This window comes from Manis pentadactyla, chromosome 7, assembly GCF_030020395.1.
Source record: "Manis pentadactyla isolate mManPen7 chromosome 7, mManPen7.hap1, whole genome shotgun sequence".
NCBI classification, from domain to species: Eukaryota; Metazoa; Chordata; class Mammalia; order Pholidota; family Manidae; genus Manis; species Manis pentadactyla.
In genome coordinates, this window is record NC_080025.1 from 55315021 (window position 1) to 55330456 (window position 15436).

Genomic DNA, 15436 nt, shown 5'->3' on the forward strand with positions numbered 1-15436 from the left:
ATCCAGAGGGATGTCAGTAGGCAGTTGGAAACATGGAGCCCAAGCTCAGGAAGTAGGTGGTGGTAGAGATAAAGAAGTGGTTTAAGGCATTAGCCTATCCAACTGAGTTGCCTGAGGAACACACACAGAAAAAGAAAGTTGATGCTCAGATGATAAAGCCCAGAGGAAACACCAACATTTAAGGGGAAAGTTGAAGAAAGGTGTTTCTGTCTCATCCCTTTGCTATATGAAAACATAAACAGCATTGCCTGGTGACTTACTGATTTATTCAAATTCATTGAAATAATGAAACCATAAAGCCTATCACTCTCAATCTAGGAGGTACTTACTAGTATCTTCTATAGTACAGCCTGTACTACCAAACTATCTGGGTAAGGGTAAAAACAGAAGTTTTACAAGGCTAGTGAATCTTCAAAGACTGACCTCTTCTAACCTGAGGATGAACACACGTTGTGTTGCGGGCAGCAAATACAGGCAAGGACTACAGAGCCCAGGCCCAGCCTCAATTTAGCCACCTGATTTTTTAATATCTTTCTTTTTCTTCAGAATGAGCCACATCTTCCCTCTGACAGATGCCAATATAAATCAGTGAAATGGGTTAATTTTGTCTTGATGTTGTATTTGTGGAGGATAGTTTACTATTCAAATTCTAGGAGCCAAAATATTCCATGGACTGTCTCTAAGTTTCATCAGACACTGATTCTTTTCTCCCTTACTACCAGAATCTTGGTTTTTGAAGCAAAAATTGGATGCTCAACTTTTCTTCAATAGAAGACTATTCAAGCTAGTGAATAATGAAATGTCTGTGCTTATCAACCACTCTTTTCCTGGTTGAGGGTCTACTTTGTAAAGCATTATTATTGCAAGTAGTATGTAAAATGTATTTGAATATGCCCAGACCTTTCATCCAGGTGGATTTAGAGCATCTCTCCCAAACAAACTATTCCTCAGGAGGACATTGTGCCTCAGTTGCTTTTGTGAGCTCAGTGTAAGCCGGCTTTGATTCTTTGTGGGTCTTTCTCCTCAGTTTCAGATTGTTGGGGCAGCTGCCAGTAACCTAAGAACTTTAGCTATAAATCCATAGGAATGTTAGTTTGTTACTGTAGTTCTGATCTCAACTCACAGCCATTGCTTTAAAAGAGTTTGGCACATAAATAGGAACATTTGCTGTAAAATCGAACTTCCTTTCCTTCTGTATACAAGGTGTGTGTGTGTGTGTGTGTGTGTGTGTGTGTGTGTGTGTGTGTGTGTGTGTGTGTGTGTGTGTGTGTGTGTGCGTGTGCATGCAGAGAGAGAGAAAGAGAGAGTCAAAACCTAAGACAAGTAACCTCACGAATCAACCTTTTTTGGCAGGTTTTGAAATGCCTCTGATCTTTTTTCCTGCCCTTAGGTGCCTCGGGGAAAATGTTTTTTGCTTAAATTGACTCTCGCTTTCAGGTGTGCCGTTACATGCCCTGTTTGCTGCCTGCACCTCTCAACACAGACTCTCAAATCCGGGTAAGTCTGGCTTTTTGTCTCACTGGCAAATTGGCATTTTTTGGATAAAGTGAAAGTATCAGCAAGCTCAGAATTTGTTGAGTATGTGGGGAACCAGCATAGAGTATATCAGCTCATAGATTACAATCATTACTTTTACAAGATGATAAATAATCAGGTAACTCTTATACATAAGACATGCATGTGTAACACAGAATCCAATGGGAAAATGGTGCTTAGTGCAGAGTGGATGCAGCCCATGACTTGAGTCTTTCTGTTCTTTGAAGGCAGCTTCAAATGATATAGTATTAAACTGCACAATTTTAAATTGTGTATTAGGTGAATACTTATTTTATCATTGTGATACAACTTGTGACAGATTTTTAGAAGTTTGAATTCTATAGAACTATCCATATCTTCAAAATAATTTTGCTAACATTTTAAGTATGTGTAAATACTAAGGAAAACATGGTATCACTATAAACTGAAAGAAAAGCTTTATAGCTTCACATTCTGCATTCCTCACTGATGCCATTTAGGAAACACAATTGAAATATCTGATGATTCCTGATATAATATGAAAAGAATGTGTTACACAAATAAGAGTTAAACAAGATTTCTATGAGAACTGTCATTTTTGGGTATATAAAATAACCCTTTTGAAATGTTCCAGTAAAAGAATTGAGGACAAATATAAATATATTTATTATAATTATCCCCTGTGATACACATTACTGTAAATTTTTTTACAGAAGGGAACAGTAAAAACAGCAGTGGAATACCTGCCTTTCTTGTGGAGAGGTTGTTTGTCAAACCGATTTGCACCTGTGGGTATTAGGTGCTGGGCAGTTTGACGTTATAACCCTCGTGTCTTCATCTATTTCATCCAAATTGTTTTGAAGGAAAAGAGGAAACTTTGATAAGAGTTTGAGCACAGCCTTCAAGCAAGGGCAGATGAGGTAATGTTAGTGAACAGTCAGCAAGTTAAAATCAGTTAGCCATGCCAGAAAATTAGTTATTGTCAGTTTCATACTGTTTATTGCAACACTTAACATATTTTAATACCAGTGTCATCTTAAAGCATTTATTAAACCCTATCATCCAAAGAAGGGTTAATACTATGCTTATTCATCCCAGTTAACTTTTACATACATCATTTAACTCACCAGTAAATTGAGGGGGAAAAAATTTTCACATAGGCCCTATGAGGCTTCACAGATGTTATCTTTGGTAAAACAACTAAAAAAATGGCACCAATTAAATTTATGGCTCGACAAAATAAGGTATGGATGAGATTACCACAACACCTGAAACTGTGCTCCATATGCAGCTGTAGGTTTTATAATAACTGGGTAGGTGATTTCGGACAATAGCACTTCTAAAAAAGTTGCCAGACTTCCTGTAACACTCATCCAGTTTGGGGCTTAGATTACCTAAAATGGGAATCAGGAAACTGGGAGTTAGACCGGAGCTGAATAACTTACGAAGTGAAGGTGGGGTGACAAAGCCCTGGCTAAGGGCCCTAAAGCCACCTGCAGGGCTTCTCAAGCTCAGCACTACTGATGCTGTGAACAGGTCATTCCTTTTTCTGGGGATGAGGCTGTCCCAAGCACTGTAGGATACTCATTTAGCACACCCCTGGCCTCTGCCCACCAGGTGTCAGTAGCTTCCCCACCCCTATTATGTAGCCAGAAACATCTGCAGACACTGCGAAATGTTCTCTGCCGGCAAACCAACATGTTGAGAACCATTGCACAATCCAGATGCAGGAGAGCTGATGTGGGCCCAAGCATGCGCATCAAGGATCAGCCACCACCCATCCTCCCTGAGAAGGAGGGAGAGGATTGTTTCAGGAGGTAGCACTGAGTGAGAGGAGATACACAGCATTGATTAATTGGTAACAGGAAGTCGAGTCCACTTGCAAGGTGACATAGAGAAATAAGAAAATTGGGGATGACTTTAGCCCATTTACTACCTTTTATTGTATCATTTCAGGGAGAATATTTTTAATAGCTTGAGTTAACCATAGTTCACTCACCTCTTCATTCCCTGTGCCCCAGGGATTTCACAGATAGCTGGATTAGAGGATTTTAAACCTCAATGTTGGAGTTCCTTTGGGCCACTCCCATTATTTGGGTGGAGTAAAGGAAGCCAGGGACCCCAGCACATTGTCCGCCCATCATGCCACTGGAACTCATAGTGTGAATGCTTTGGGCCAGTTCTTCTGACCTGAAAGCTGTAAATCCTTCATAGGATGTGGCTCAGGATTGTTTCACAAAGCATAGTTCTAAATGGAGACAAGGACTGGGAATGAATGACCTCCCTTAGAGTTTCTCCCAACTGTGATATAAAAAAAATTTAGGACTATTGATAGATGATTACATCATAGCCCTCTTTACCTCCCAAGTGCTTCTCTTTGCAGTATGTAAATCTTCAGATTTTAAGTCAGCACTGGTTTCTCCCTGGACTCTAGAAAGCAAAAAAAAAAAAAGGAAATACAGAAATGGGGAGAAAGTCGAGAATTATAAGGCTGTCGGGGAGGAGGCAGGAAAATGTTCAACACTGGGGAACACCCGGGATTGGCAGTTGATGTGGGGATTTTGAAACTGAGGCCAGAGCAGGCCCAGCAGGGACCTCCAGGGCACAGCAGAAGCCTTCAGGTGAGGCCCATGCGGGGAGTTAGTGGCAGACCAGTAAATGAAACTCAGGCTAGAATTCTGTGCACGCACTTAGTGCCAAGCTTAGAGACCCATGTGTTTTAATACCAGAAATGCAAGCTAAAGGAAGTCAAGCCAACAACTCTCTCTGCTGTTTTTCTAAGTACTTTCAGGGACAAATAGATGAATGCTTGCTTCATGGTAGGAAGATTTAGACACGGTCATTTTTTTTAAGCAGAATGTTTCCATTCCTAGGTAAATACCCAAGAGATATAATATACAAGAGGATTAAAATATGTATCCATATAAAATCTTGTACATAAATGTTCAGAGCAGCATTATTTATAATAGCCAAAAAGAGGGAAAACCCCAAATGTCCATGAACTACTGAATGGATAAACAGAGTGTGGTGTATCCATATAATGGAATATTACTCGGCAATAAAAAGGAATGCAGTGCTGATACCTGCTGCAACATGGATGAACCTCAGGCAGAGGCAGGTGGGGTCTGACTACTGGGGCTACTCTGGCCTCAGTTTCAAAATCCCCACAGCCTGGGATTTCTTGTTAGGGGAAATGTTCTGAAGTTAGATAGCAGTGATGGTTGCAGAACTCTGCGAATATATTAAAAACCACTTTAAGGGCACATTTTATGGTGTATAAATTAGTAAAGCTGTCATCAAAAAAGTAATAAAGAGCAGAATATACTTTATACCTTAAAGAGGTATTAAAGCTGTGGAGATAAGAATATCCCCACTCAGAGAGAAGAGCAGTTTCATAGGAGAAACCTCATATATGAAAGAAAAGTCTCTTCTGTTTTCTCCCTAGTAGCTTATTAACAATATCAAAGGCTTCCATGCTAACGGGAAAACCATTTTTGGATATGGTGGGGCTAGAAAAAAAGCCGTTCACTGAGTGAGCTCTAAAAGGAGTGTGCACATTCAGACAGGAATGTATCTAGGAAAGACAGAGCCCAGTGAAAGGCTCTACTCACCCCAACGCCATAGCCTGGACCTGCAGGTCTCAGTGGGGGACACTCAGAGCACACAGACAGCTGGAATACACCCAGCAGCAAGTGGGATCTCACGGAGGGCTTGCTGCAGCCCCAGCTTTGACCCTCACGATGTGTACTCACTTAGGACAGTGGTTCTAAGAGCTGAGCATACATCAGACTAGAGGGCTTGTAGAAGCACAGTGCTGGGCCCCATCCTTAGTTGCTGACTCAATAGGTCCTGGGCTGGGGCCTGATAATTGCGTTTCTAACAAGTTCCCCGGTGACATGGATGCTGCCGATCCAGTAGGGTGGCCAGCATTTGGGTTTGCCCAGAACTCCAGGGGATTCCCAGGACCTGGGGACTTTCAGTGCTGAAACCAGAAAAGTCCCAAACAAACCAGGATGAATTGGTCACCTTATTAAGGCCATGAGCTGTACTTTGAGAAGCGCTGTTGAAGAAGGTAAGATCAAATTTAGATTTGAAGGGTGGGAGAAGGAAGAATCAAGGGTAAACCCTCAAATTTCTGGCGTAAGCCAGTTGGTCCTTGGTAATGCTAGTGGGTCCCAAACTGCACTGTACATTGGAATCTTTAAAAAGTACTGAGGCCATCAACAAAAAGAAAGACAAAAACCACATGATCATCTCCATAGATGCTGAAAAAGCATTTGACAAAGTTCAACATCCATTCATGATAAAAACTCTCAGCAAAATGGGAATAGAGGGCAAGTACCTCAACATAATAAAGGCCATCTATGATAAACCCACAGCCAACATTGTATTGAACAGCGAGAAGCTGAAAGCATTTCCTCTGAGATCGGGAACTAGACAGGGATGCCCACTCTCCCCACTGTTATTTAACATAGTACTGGAGGTCCTAGCCACGGCAATCAGACAAAACAAAAACATACAAGGAATCCAGATTGGTAAAGAAGAAGTTAAACTGTCACTATTTGCAGATGACATGATACTGTACATAAAAAACCCTAAAGACTCCACCCCAAAACTACTAGAACTGATATCGGAATACAGCAAAGTTGCAGGATACAAAATCAACACACAGAAATCTGTGGCTTTCCTATATACTAACAATGAACCAACAGAAAGAGAAATCAGGAAAACAACTCCATTCACAATTGCATCAAAAAAAATAAAATACCTAGGAATAAACCTAACCAAAGAAGTGAAAGACTTATACTCTGAAAACTACAAGTCACTCTTAAGAGAAATTAAAGGGGACACTAACAGATGGAAACTCATCCCATGCTCGTGGCTAGGAAGAATTAATATCGTCAAAATGGCCATCCTGCCCAAAGCAATATACAGATTTGATGCAATCCCTATGAAACTACCAGCAACATTCTTCAATGAACTGGAACAAATAATTCAAAAATTCATATGGAAACACCAAAGACCCCGAATAACCAAAGCAATCCTGAGAAAGAAGAATAAAGTAGGGGGGATCTCACTCCCCAACTTCAAGCTCTACTATAAAGCCATAGTACTCAAGACAATTTGGTACTGGCACAAGAGCAGAGCCACAGACCAATGGAACAGACTAGAGAATCCAGACATTAACCCAGACATATATGGTCAATTAATATTTGATAAAGGAGCCATGGACATACAGTGGCGAAATGACAGTCTCTTCAACAGATGGTGCTGGCAAAACTGGACAGCTACATGTAGGAGAATGAAACTGGACCATTGTCTAACCCCATATACAAAAGTAAACTCAAAATGGATCAAAGACCTGAATGTAAGCCATGAAACCATTAAACTCTTGGAAGAAAACATAGGCAAAAACCTCTTAGACATAAACATGAGTGACCTCTTCTTGAACATATCTCCCCGGGCAAGGAAAACAACAGCAAAAATGAGTAAGTGGGACTATATTAAGCTGAAAAGCTTCTGTACAGCAAAAGACACCATCAATAGAACAAGAAGGATCCCTACAGTATGGGAGAATATATTTGAAAATGACACATCCGATAAAGGCTTGACGTCCAGAATATATAAAGAGCTCACACACCTCAACAAACAAAAAACAAATAACTCAATTAAAAAATGGGCAGAGGAACTGAACAGACAGTTCTCCAAAAAAGAAATACAGATGGCCAACAGACACATGAAAAGATGCTCCACATCGCTAATTATCAGAGAAATGCAAATTAAAACTACAATGAGGTATCACCTCACACCAGTAAGGATGGCTGCCATCCAAAAGACAAACAACAACAAATGTTGGCGAGGCTGTGGAGAAAGGGGAACCCTCCTACACTGCTGTTGGGAATGTAAGTTAGTTCAACCATTGTGGAAAGCAGTATAGAGGTACATCAAAATGCTCAAAACAGACTTACCATTTGACCCAGGAATTGCACTCCTAGGAATTTACCCTAAGAATGCAGCAATCAAGTATGAGAAAGATCAGTGCACCCCTATGTTTATCGCAGCACTATTTACAATAGCCAAGAATTGGAAGCAACCTGAATAAAGAAGATGTGGTACATATACACAATGGAATACTACTCAGCCATAAGAAAAGGGCAAATCCAACCATTTGCAGCAACATGGATGGAGCTGGAGGGTATTATGCTCAGTGAAACAAGCCAAGCAGAGAAAGGGAAATACCAAATGATTTCACTTATCTGTGGAATATAAGAATAAAGGAAAAACTGAAGGAACAAAACAGCAGCAGAATCATAGAACTCAAGAATGGACTAACAGGTACCAAAGGGAAAGGGACTGGGGAGGATGGGTGGGTAGGGAGGGATAAGGGGGGGGAGAAGTGGGGGGTATTAAGATTAGCATGCATGGGGGGGTAGGAGAAAAGGGAGGGCTGTACAACACAGAGAAGGCAAGTAGTGATTCTACAACATTTTGCTATGCTGATGGACAGTGACTGTAAAGGGGTTTATAGGGGGGACCTGGTATAGGGGAGAGCCTAGTAAACATAATATTTGTCATGTAAGTGTAGATTAGTGATACCAAAAAAAAAAAAAAGGGCAGTTCCTGTGTGGTAACCTCCAGTGAGTTCTACACAAGGGTATAAAGGGCATATAAAAGTGTAGGCAAAGGGTCTGTTTGTGTTTATACAGAGGTTCAAAGCCTAATTGGGCTACCCCGAAAATGAACTAAGATACGATATGAAAAAGGACTTCCAACATCTGCACTCTCTGGAAGACTCATGCCAGAAGATGATCATCAAAAACCCCAACAAAGATCCACGCACTGCTACAGCTGTAGATGCACTCATCCCACCAGTTCCTGGACTTGCCATGGGAATGAGGAAAGAAATATCTAAGCTGGCCTGTGCATACAGTAAAACAACAAATTTGACTGGATCTATATTGTTGGAACTCAACCAAGAATTAGGAGAAGTGCAAATTGTAGCGCTCCAAAATCTTACAACTACAGACTATTTACTGTTAAAAGAACATAAAGAATGTGAACATCCCCCAGGAATGGGTTGTTTTAATTTGTCTGATTTCTCTCAGACTGTTCAAGTTCAGTTGGACAATATCCACCATATCATAGATAAGTTTTCACAAATGCCTAAGGTGCCTAACTGGTTTTCTTGGTTTCACTGGAGATGGCTGGTAATTACAGGTATGCTTTGGTTATGTAACTATACTCCTATTATGTTAATGTGTGTGTGCAATTTAAGTAGTAGCTTAAAACCTATACATGCTGAAGTTACTCTATAAGAAGATATGTCAAAGAAATAATCAATCTTCCCATGTTTTCTGCCGCCTGCTACTCCTATAGCTTTTCTTCTTCCTTCCTAATTACAACCCTTAAATAGAATTCGTGCCTCATATCAAATTTACCGAGTATCATAATTGTTCCAAGTGGTAAAGATACCTCAAGACAAATGCTGGGCATAGAAGCTACAGGGCATAAATATGCAAAGAAATAAAAAGCTAACCATTTCAAACAATAAGGCTTCTCTCTCACTTACCAATTCTAGATTTCCCTGATATGGCCCCGGAAGATGACTGGTTAGCCAGAGACGGGTAAGATTCCTCAAGGGAGGAACAACCTAAGACAGGCACAGTCGCAGGGGGGTCATCAGGTGAGAAATTGGGGATCAACAGAGGTGAGGCTTAGAACCTCACCCCCCCTGTTCTGAGAGAAATCTTCTGCATACGTGGATGTTTTATTGCCCTTGTCTAGCTTGGATTAATACATAGTCTACAGACACACACCTGATCATCTACATTTGCTCTCTTACAACACTAAACTATGTTTTCTACCTTTATCTTGTATCTACCTACCACTTCAGCATTTTATTAAAAATAATAATAATAAAGAGAGAAATGTGGTATCCACATATAAATCAAGTATAAAAATCAAATGAGTATTCATATTTGAACTGACTGTTTATAGTTCATAATGCATGAGCAAAACCGAAGGTTTCTGTGATGGCTGCCCTTGTACTGTTCACCATGTAAGAACTTATTCACTATGTAAGAATTTGTTCTCCATGTAAGAACTTGTTTGTTATGCTCAGAAGATTGGAGACTGATGAAAATTAGGCTTGAGGTGGATTAATGATTGTGCATTGAGCATTGACTCCTCTATACAGAATTTTATTGTTGTTAACAACCATTTGATCAATAAATATGAGAGATGCCCTCACAAAAAAAAAAAAAAGTACACACTTCCAATGGTAAAATAATAAGTAACTGGGATGTAATGAATATAGTCAAGATATTGTAACAGCTTGGTATGGTGATAGCTGGTACCTAGAATTGTCATGTATATAAATGTTGAATCACTATGTTGTACACCTGAAACTAATGTAATGTAATACTGTGTGTCAACTACCCTTCAATAAAAAATTATTATCTACAAAAAAAAAAAAAAGTACTGAGGCCAGGACACCACCCCTAGACTCAGGTTTAATTGGTATGAAATGTTTCCCTGGGCAGTAACAGCAACGTTTAGCAATCACTAGGCTATGCCGTTCTTTTAGAATGGAATCCAGGTGGGGAGTAGGTTTATGGAGGCCAATTAATGACCTTTAGGGGTTCATGAGCCATCGGTGGTGGTTCTCAATCCTGGCTATAAATTAGAATCCCCCAGGGAGCTTGTCACATTGACCCCTGGGTTCCACCCAAGTGATCTGACTGAATTGGTCTAGATTGGGCCTGAGCACTGGTAGTTTAAAAATCTCCCCAGGTACATACAATAAAATACTGTTTAGCCTTTAAAAAGAAGGAAACTCACACATGCTGCAACATCAATGAAACTTGAGGACATTATGCTAAGTGAAATAAGCCAGACACAAAAAGACAAATGCTGTATGATTCTACCCACATGAGGTGCCTAGAATAGTCAAATGCATTGTCACAGAAAGCAGAAAGGGAGTTGCCAGGGGCTGGGGGGAGGGAGGATTTGGAGGTGTTTAATGGGTATGGAGTTTCAGCTGTTCAAGGTAAAAGGATTCTGGAGAGTGGTTGAACACAACGTTAATGCACTTCACACTATCAACTGTATGGTTTAAAATGGTTAAGATGGTAAATTTTATGTTATATGTATTTTATCATAAAATAACTAAGTATTTCTTAAAGGAAGTCATTAAAAAATAATCTTCCCAGGTTCTAAGGTGCAGCCAGGGCCATGCCTGCTGATCTAAGTGGAGGTTCTCAGCAGGCAGTGGCATTGATAAGCCTTGTGACTGTATCATTTCCTCACTGAGAAACTGGTGATAATTCTTAAGCAATTATTAATAAGAGAATGATGTGTATTCTAATCCTGTTTGGAATCTTCTAACTCCTCCTTCTCCTCTTCTTCGGGGCAGGTCACTCAAACCCTGCTGATTTATGCTGGCAAGTTCACTTCTCTGTCATGATCTTTATTATTTCTTGATGATAATTCTTGGACCGACTAATAAAATTCCCAGAAGGTGATTTCATCACAGAAATGTGATGAACTATGATACTAAGGAAGCTTTCTTCCCCCAAAATACTCTGCAAAAGGCATTGCACGTGAGCTTTTCTTCCTAAGATCAGCACTGTGATTCATCCCCTTTTTATGTCTGAGTCCTTAACACTCTGCCATTGCATCCCTCCCACCTTTCCAAGTAAGGGAGATCAGCCCATTGTCTGTAGTTGGGGACAGTCTTCCCGTTTGGAATCTCCCTGTGAGTGGATTCCCCACTGGAGAGACTATTTTCTATGTAGCACTTTGATTACCTTCAGCAATCCAGGGCCTCCATCATTTCAAGAGCTGAATTGTAGGCTATTCACACTAATCATAATCTCTCTGAATTCAGTTTCTTTGGTTATACAGAGAATAATATTTTCAACTTGGCTTATATTTCCCATCCTTACTAAAAGGATATTCATCCTTCTGCATTTCTGGACAGAATGAAGCATGTGTCCTAGATTTCTGAATTCAGGACAACATCAGAACTGGGGATTCATGGTATCAGAAGTGTAACTGGGTAATTGCCCGGCATCACTTGCCCTGACTGAGGAAAAGACAACATAAAGCACCACCTAGAAAAAGTGCTCGGGGTCAGATGGCTGTGCATAATGGACCTTCTGAAGCCTCTCCTCTGGATTCCTACAGGTCCTCACAAGGTTTTATGAGTCATTAGTCAAAACCTGCAGAGCTCCTTTTCAGGTGGGGATGCACAGGGCTGCTTCCCAGTGAGTCATTTCCTGCAACACTAGGCATTCAATGAAGCCCAGGCTGTGTACAATTGTTCCCACAGGCTATTGGTGAAAATATAAATTGGGAGAGACTTTCAACATGGCAGTTTGATAGAAATATCAAAAGTTTTATATTCATACACATACACACACATACACACACAATTGTAGTGTATATATGTACTCTTTCTATACACATATATGTATATGCACAGACCCCAACATACATATGCTCTGTGTAAGGTAAATTCTAACTGAAATAAGCAGGCGATGAGAAGCAACAAAGGGCCAGGCAGTTTATTTGAGCGCAATCCCGGGCAATGTTCCCTGGTCTGGCTAGTTATAGGCTGGGGAAGTCATACTCAGCAGCGCAGGCAGCGAGTTTTTAAAGAAGGTAGGGGGAGGCAGAGCTTAGATTTACAATGGTGCGAGGATTGGCTACCCTAAGGCACATTTTTCAGGTTGGGAGAGGGCAGCAGCTGGGGACTTCGGCACGTCATCAGTGTCCAACGTGCTCACCCCTCCCTCCGGTGCCTCCAACCTTACATTCCAGCCTTTTGGTTATAATGGGCATCGACTTGATCTGGCTACTTCTGGCTGAGGAGGGGCAGTACGGGTAGGGCTGAGGCTGGTGGGAGGCCAGAGGAAGCTTGGAGGGAAGGGGCGGGTACTGATGTACCCACATGGTCTTGTTCACTTCTACTGTCCGACCTCTCTATCGGTGGCCGGAGGTTTTAGCAGATATGTTGTCTTCATCTCTCAGGACAGATACATTTAGCATGATCACTCAGGCTTTGCCCCGTCTAGTACTGTAGTCCGGAAGATAAGAGACAGACTGAGGCTTGTTCGTAGCAGGCAGCCTGGACGAAAGAATGGAAAGACGAGCATTGGGCGGGACAAGGGGGTATCTTTCTTAGGACTGAGAAGTAAGGTAGGTAGGAGAGGTGTTCGGAGGAACTTGAGATAAGTGAGTATAAGGGTTAGGGATGACTGGGTGAAGAGGGACTACGGCTTCGTTGATTATCTGCAGGTCTTGAACAAGCTGGTAGGCCCCCGATAGCTTCTTGACTGGAAGGATTGGAGTGTTACAAGGATAATTAGTTGGTGCCAGAAGCCTTTGGGAAAGAAGATGGTTAATGATAGGTAGGATGCCCTTGTGATGGGCTTGGGAAATAGGAAATTGGGGTCTAGAAGGAGAGGAGGATGGGTCTTTGAGGTGGATGAGGACTGGAGCATGATGGCTCGACACTACAGGAGTAGAGGTGTCTCAGACTATCAGGTTAATGCCAGTCGATGGTACAGGAGAGTCTATGGAGGACTCAGGGCTACAACTTATATTGGCTAAGACGATGAGTGAGCTCAGTTGTGGATGACTAAGAGGCAGGGAGATAGAGGCACTAAGCTTGAAGAGGAGATCTCTCCCTAACAAAGGGAAGGGACAGGACGGGATGACTAGAAATGAGTGGGTAAGAGGATGGCTCTTAAACGTGTAGGCTACCTGACCTGTCTCTAGAGGCTTAGAGGGGGTTCCCGTGACACCCACGACTGAGACCTGGGAAGGATGTAAACACCTGTGAAAGGAAGATAAAACAGAGTAGGTAGCTTCTCTGTCCACTAAAAAGGGGATGGGCTTACCTGCTACCCACAGTGTGGCCCTGGGCTCGGAAAGGGTGATAGGGGTGTTCAAGTTTAGGCATCTTCAGTCTTCGAGTAGGCCCAGCAGGTCCAGAGGGGAGTCCTTCAGGGGGGCCTGCCTCCCACGAGACTCTGTCGTGGGGGGATGACTTTCCCCAACTGGGCACTCTACTTTCCAATGACTTCTCTTACCACAAACTGGGCAGGGTTTAGTTGGCTTGTTGGTCAGGTTGAAGCATCTCTTTGCCCAGTGGTCTTCTTGGCCACACTGGAAGCAGGGTCCCAGAGGCTCACGAGCTCTGGACCGGTCTTTGGTGTGATGAGACCCCTGTCCTGCTGGCCGCAGGGCCACCATGAAGGCTCGGGTTCAGGACACTGTCCTCCTCTCATGTTCTTCATCACGGATATTAAAGACTTTAAAGGCCGTGGTTACCAGATCATAGAGTGGAGTTTGGGGTCCCTCTTCTGCCTTTTTAACTTACTTCTTATGTAACTAATACTTGTTCTGGTGAAATCTAGTTCTTTACTAGTTTAGGAGTAATAAAACAGTGACTATAAATGACAAAAGATTGCAAATGACAACGGTTAAAGATCTGATGAGAGCTTACTGTAAGACAGTTGACATAAGGAAATTCGGGTATTTCTTTAGCACTAAACATTCAGTAACAAAGTTTAGCATTATTTTCTTTGACAGTGCTTTCCAGGTAATTAAGCAGGTAATTTTATATCAGATAAATAAGCCAAACCGGCTAAATACTTTCTCTAATGAGAAAAAAATTCCTCTGACATGTTCCAGGGGCCCTCTGGAAAATATAAGAGTTAACTAGAGGTAAAAGCACCTTTTTGAATTTGATTTTGGGAAGCTGTTAAAGTTTTTTTTAAGGCATTTGTTTAAATAGAATCATAAGTTACTATGAAACAATACTTATCTATTTAACTAGAATGACAACAAAATATTTTAAAGGCAAATACAGAAGGTTACACAGTTATTAGCAAAGCTTAGCTTTTAGTTTTTTCATATTAAGATCTTATTATCTTAGATATTCAGACAACTCATTGAGACTTTAAGCATGAGAAACTGTTTTGATACAACAATTAGAGAACTCTTTGCAATCTTTCAACGTTGAGAGCAGACTAACAGTTAAGAAAACTTTATCTTTTTAACTGAAAACAAAATTCTAATTTTGCTGTGCTGTGTACTTAATTCCGAGACTCATTTGCTTTAATTTTTTGTAGTATGACTATATTAAATTATTCTACAAGCTTTCTACAACTTTCCTTTTACATTTAGTGTTCTCCCTCTTTAAATAAATAGCTGTACTTTAGAACAATTACCTTCTTTTACCCTCAACAAAACGAATTTCCACTCTTCATACTTTTTCTTATTAAAACACATCTTTTTAGCAAGTAGAGATGTTTTCTTCTTTAAATAGCTTTAATTAGACCTCAAAACCATTAAGAACTTTAATTTTCAGTGAACACTGAGAAGTGGGCTATTTTAAACTATTGCACTAGCATTCTTTAGATTAACAAATTCATGAATACACTTTATAATTCCTGACACCATGTGCTTTACAGCATAATCTCTAAGCACAAAATATGTCTACTTAACTTAGCAAAACTTTAAGATTGTAGGTTACTACAAAAATTTTCAGGCTGCAGGCAGGCACACACACTGCAATACACAATCACTAAGATGTTTACTTGCTACGCCTAGCTCACCTACTCTCAACAACCACGCCAGATTACTTACAAAACAGCAGATGTGGGGAGGCGTGTAGGATTAGGAGAGAAAGGAGGCAGGTCTGTGCTGGGAGAAGTCTTGTCTGTGGCTCCTGGAACCGGAGGGCGGGAGGAGTGTGTTCCAGTGGGGGAAGAGGGCGGTGAAGGCGGAAGGAGAGGGGGAGGGGGTGGTGCAGCCACCGGAAGAGGAGAGGAGCAGGAAGACGGCATGTTGAGAATGTAGGACTTTAAGATGGCAGCAACACAGGGCAGGACAAAGAACTTAAAAGATG

The 15436-nt window shown here is 41.3% G+C and overlaps 1 protein-coding gene across 8 annotated transcripts in view; it reads left to right on the top strand.

Annotated features, from left to right (window-relative positions):
* The first annotated feature begins 1360 nt into the window (after positions 1 to 1360).
* The window catches only part of LAMB4 (laminin subunit beta 4), a 118828-nt gene continuing 104752 nt past the window's right edge, over positions 1361 to 15436 (top strand). For 5 of the 8 annotated variants that reach the window (XR_008998455.1, XM_057504397.1, XM_057504401.1 and 2 more), the window contains exon 1: positions 1443 to 1497. Coding sequence is in view for 1 of the 8 variants with exons in the window: in XM_057504399.1 (XP_057360382.1) it covers positions 1450 to 1497 (48 nt within the window). In the remaining 7 variants the exon portion in view is untranslated. Of the gene's footprint in view, positions 1498 to 15436 lie in introns of all 8 variants that reach the window. The other 3 variants (XM_057504402.1, XM_057504398.1, XM_057504399.1) reach the window with 3 other exon arrangements.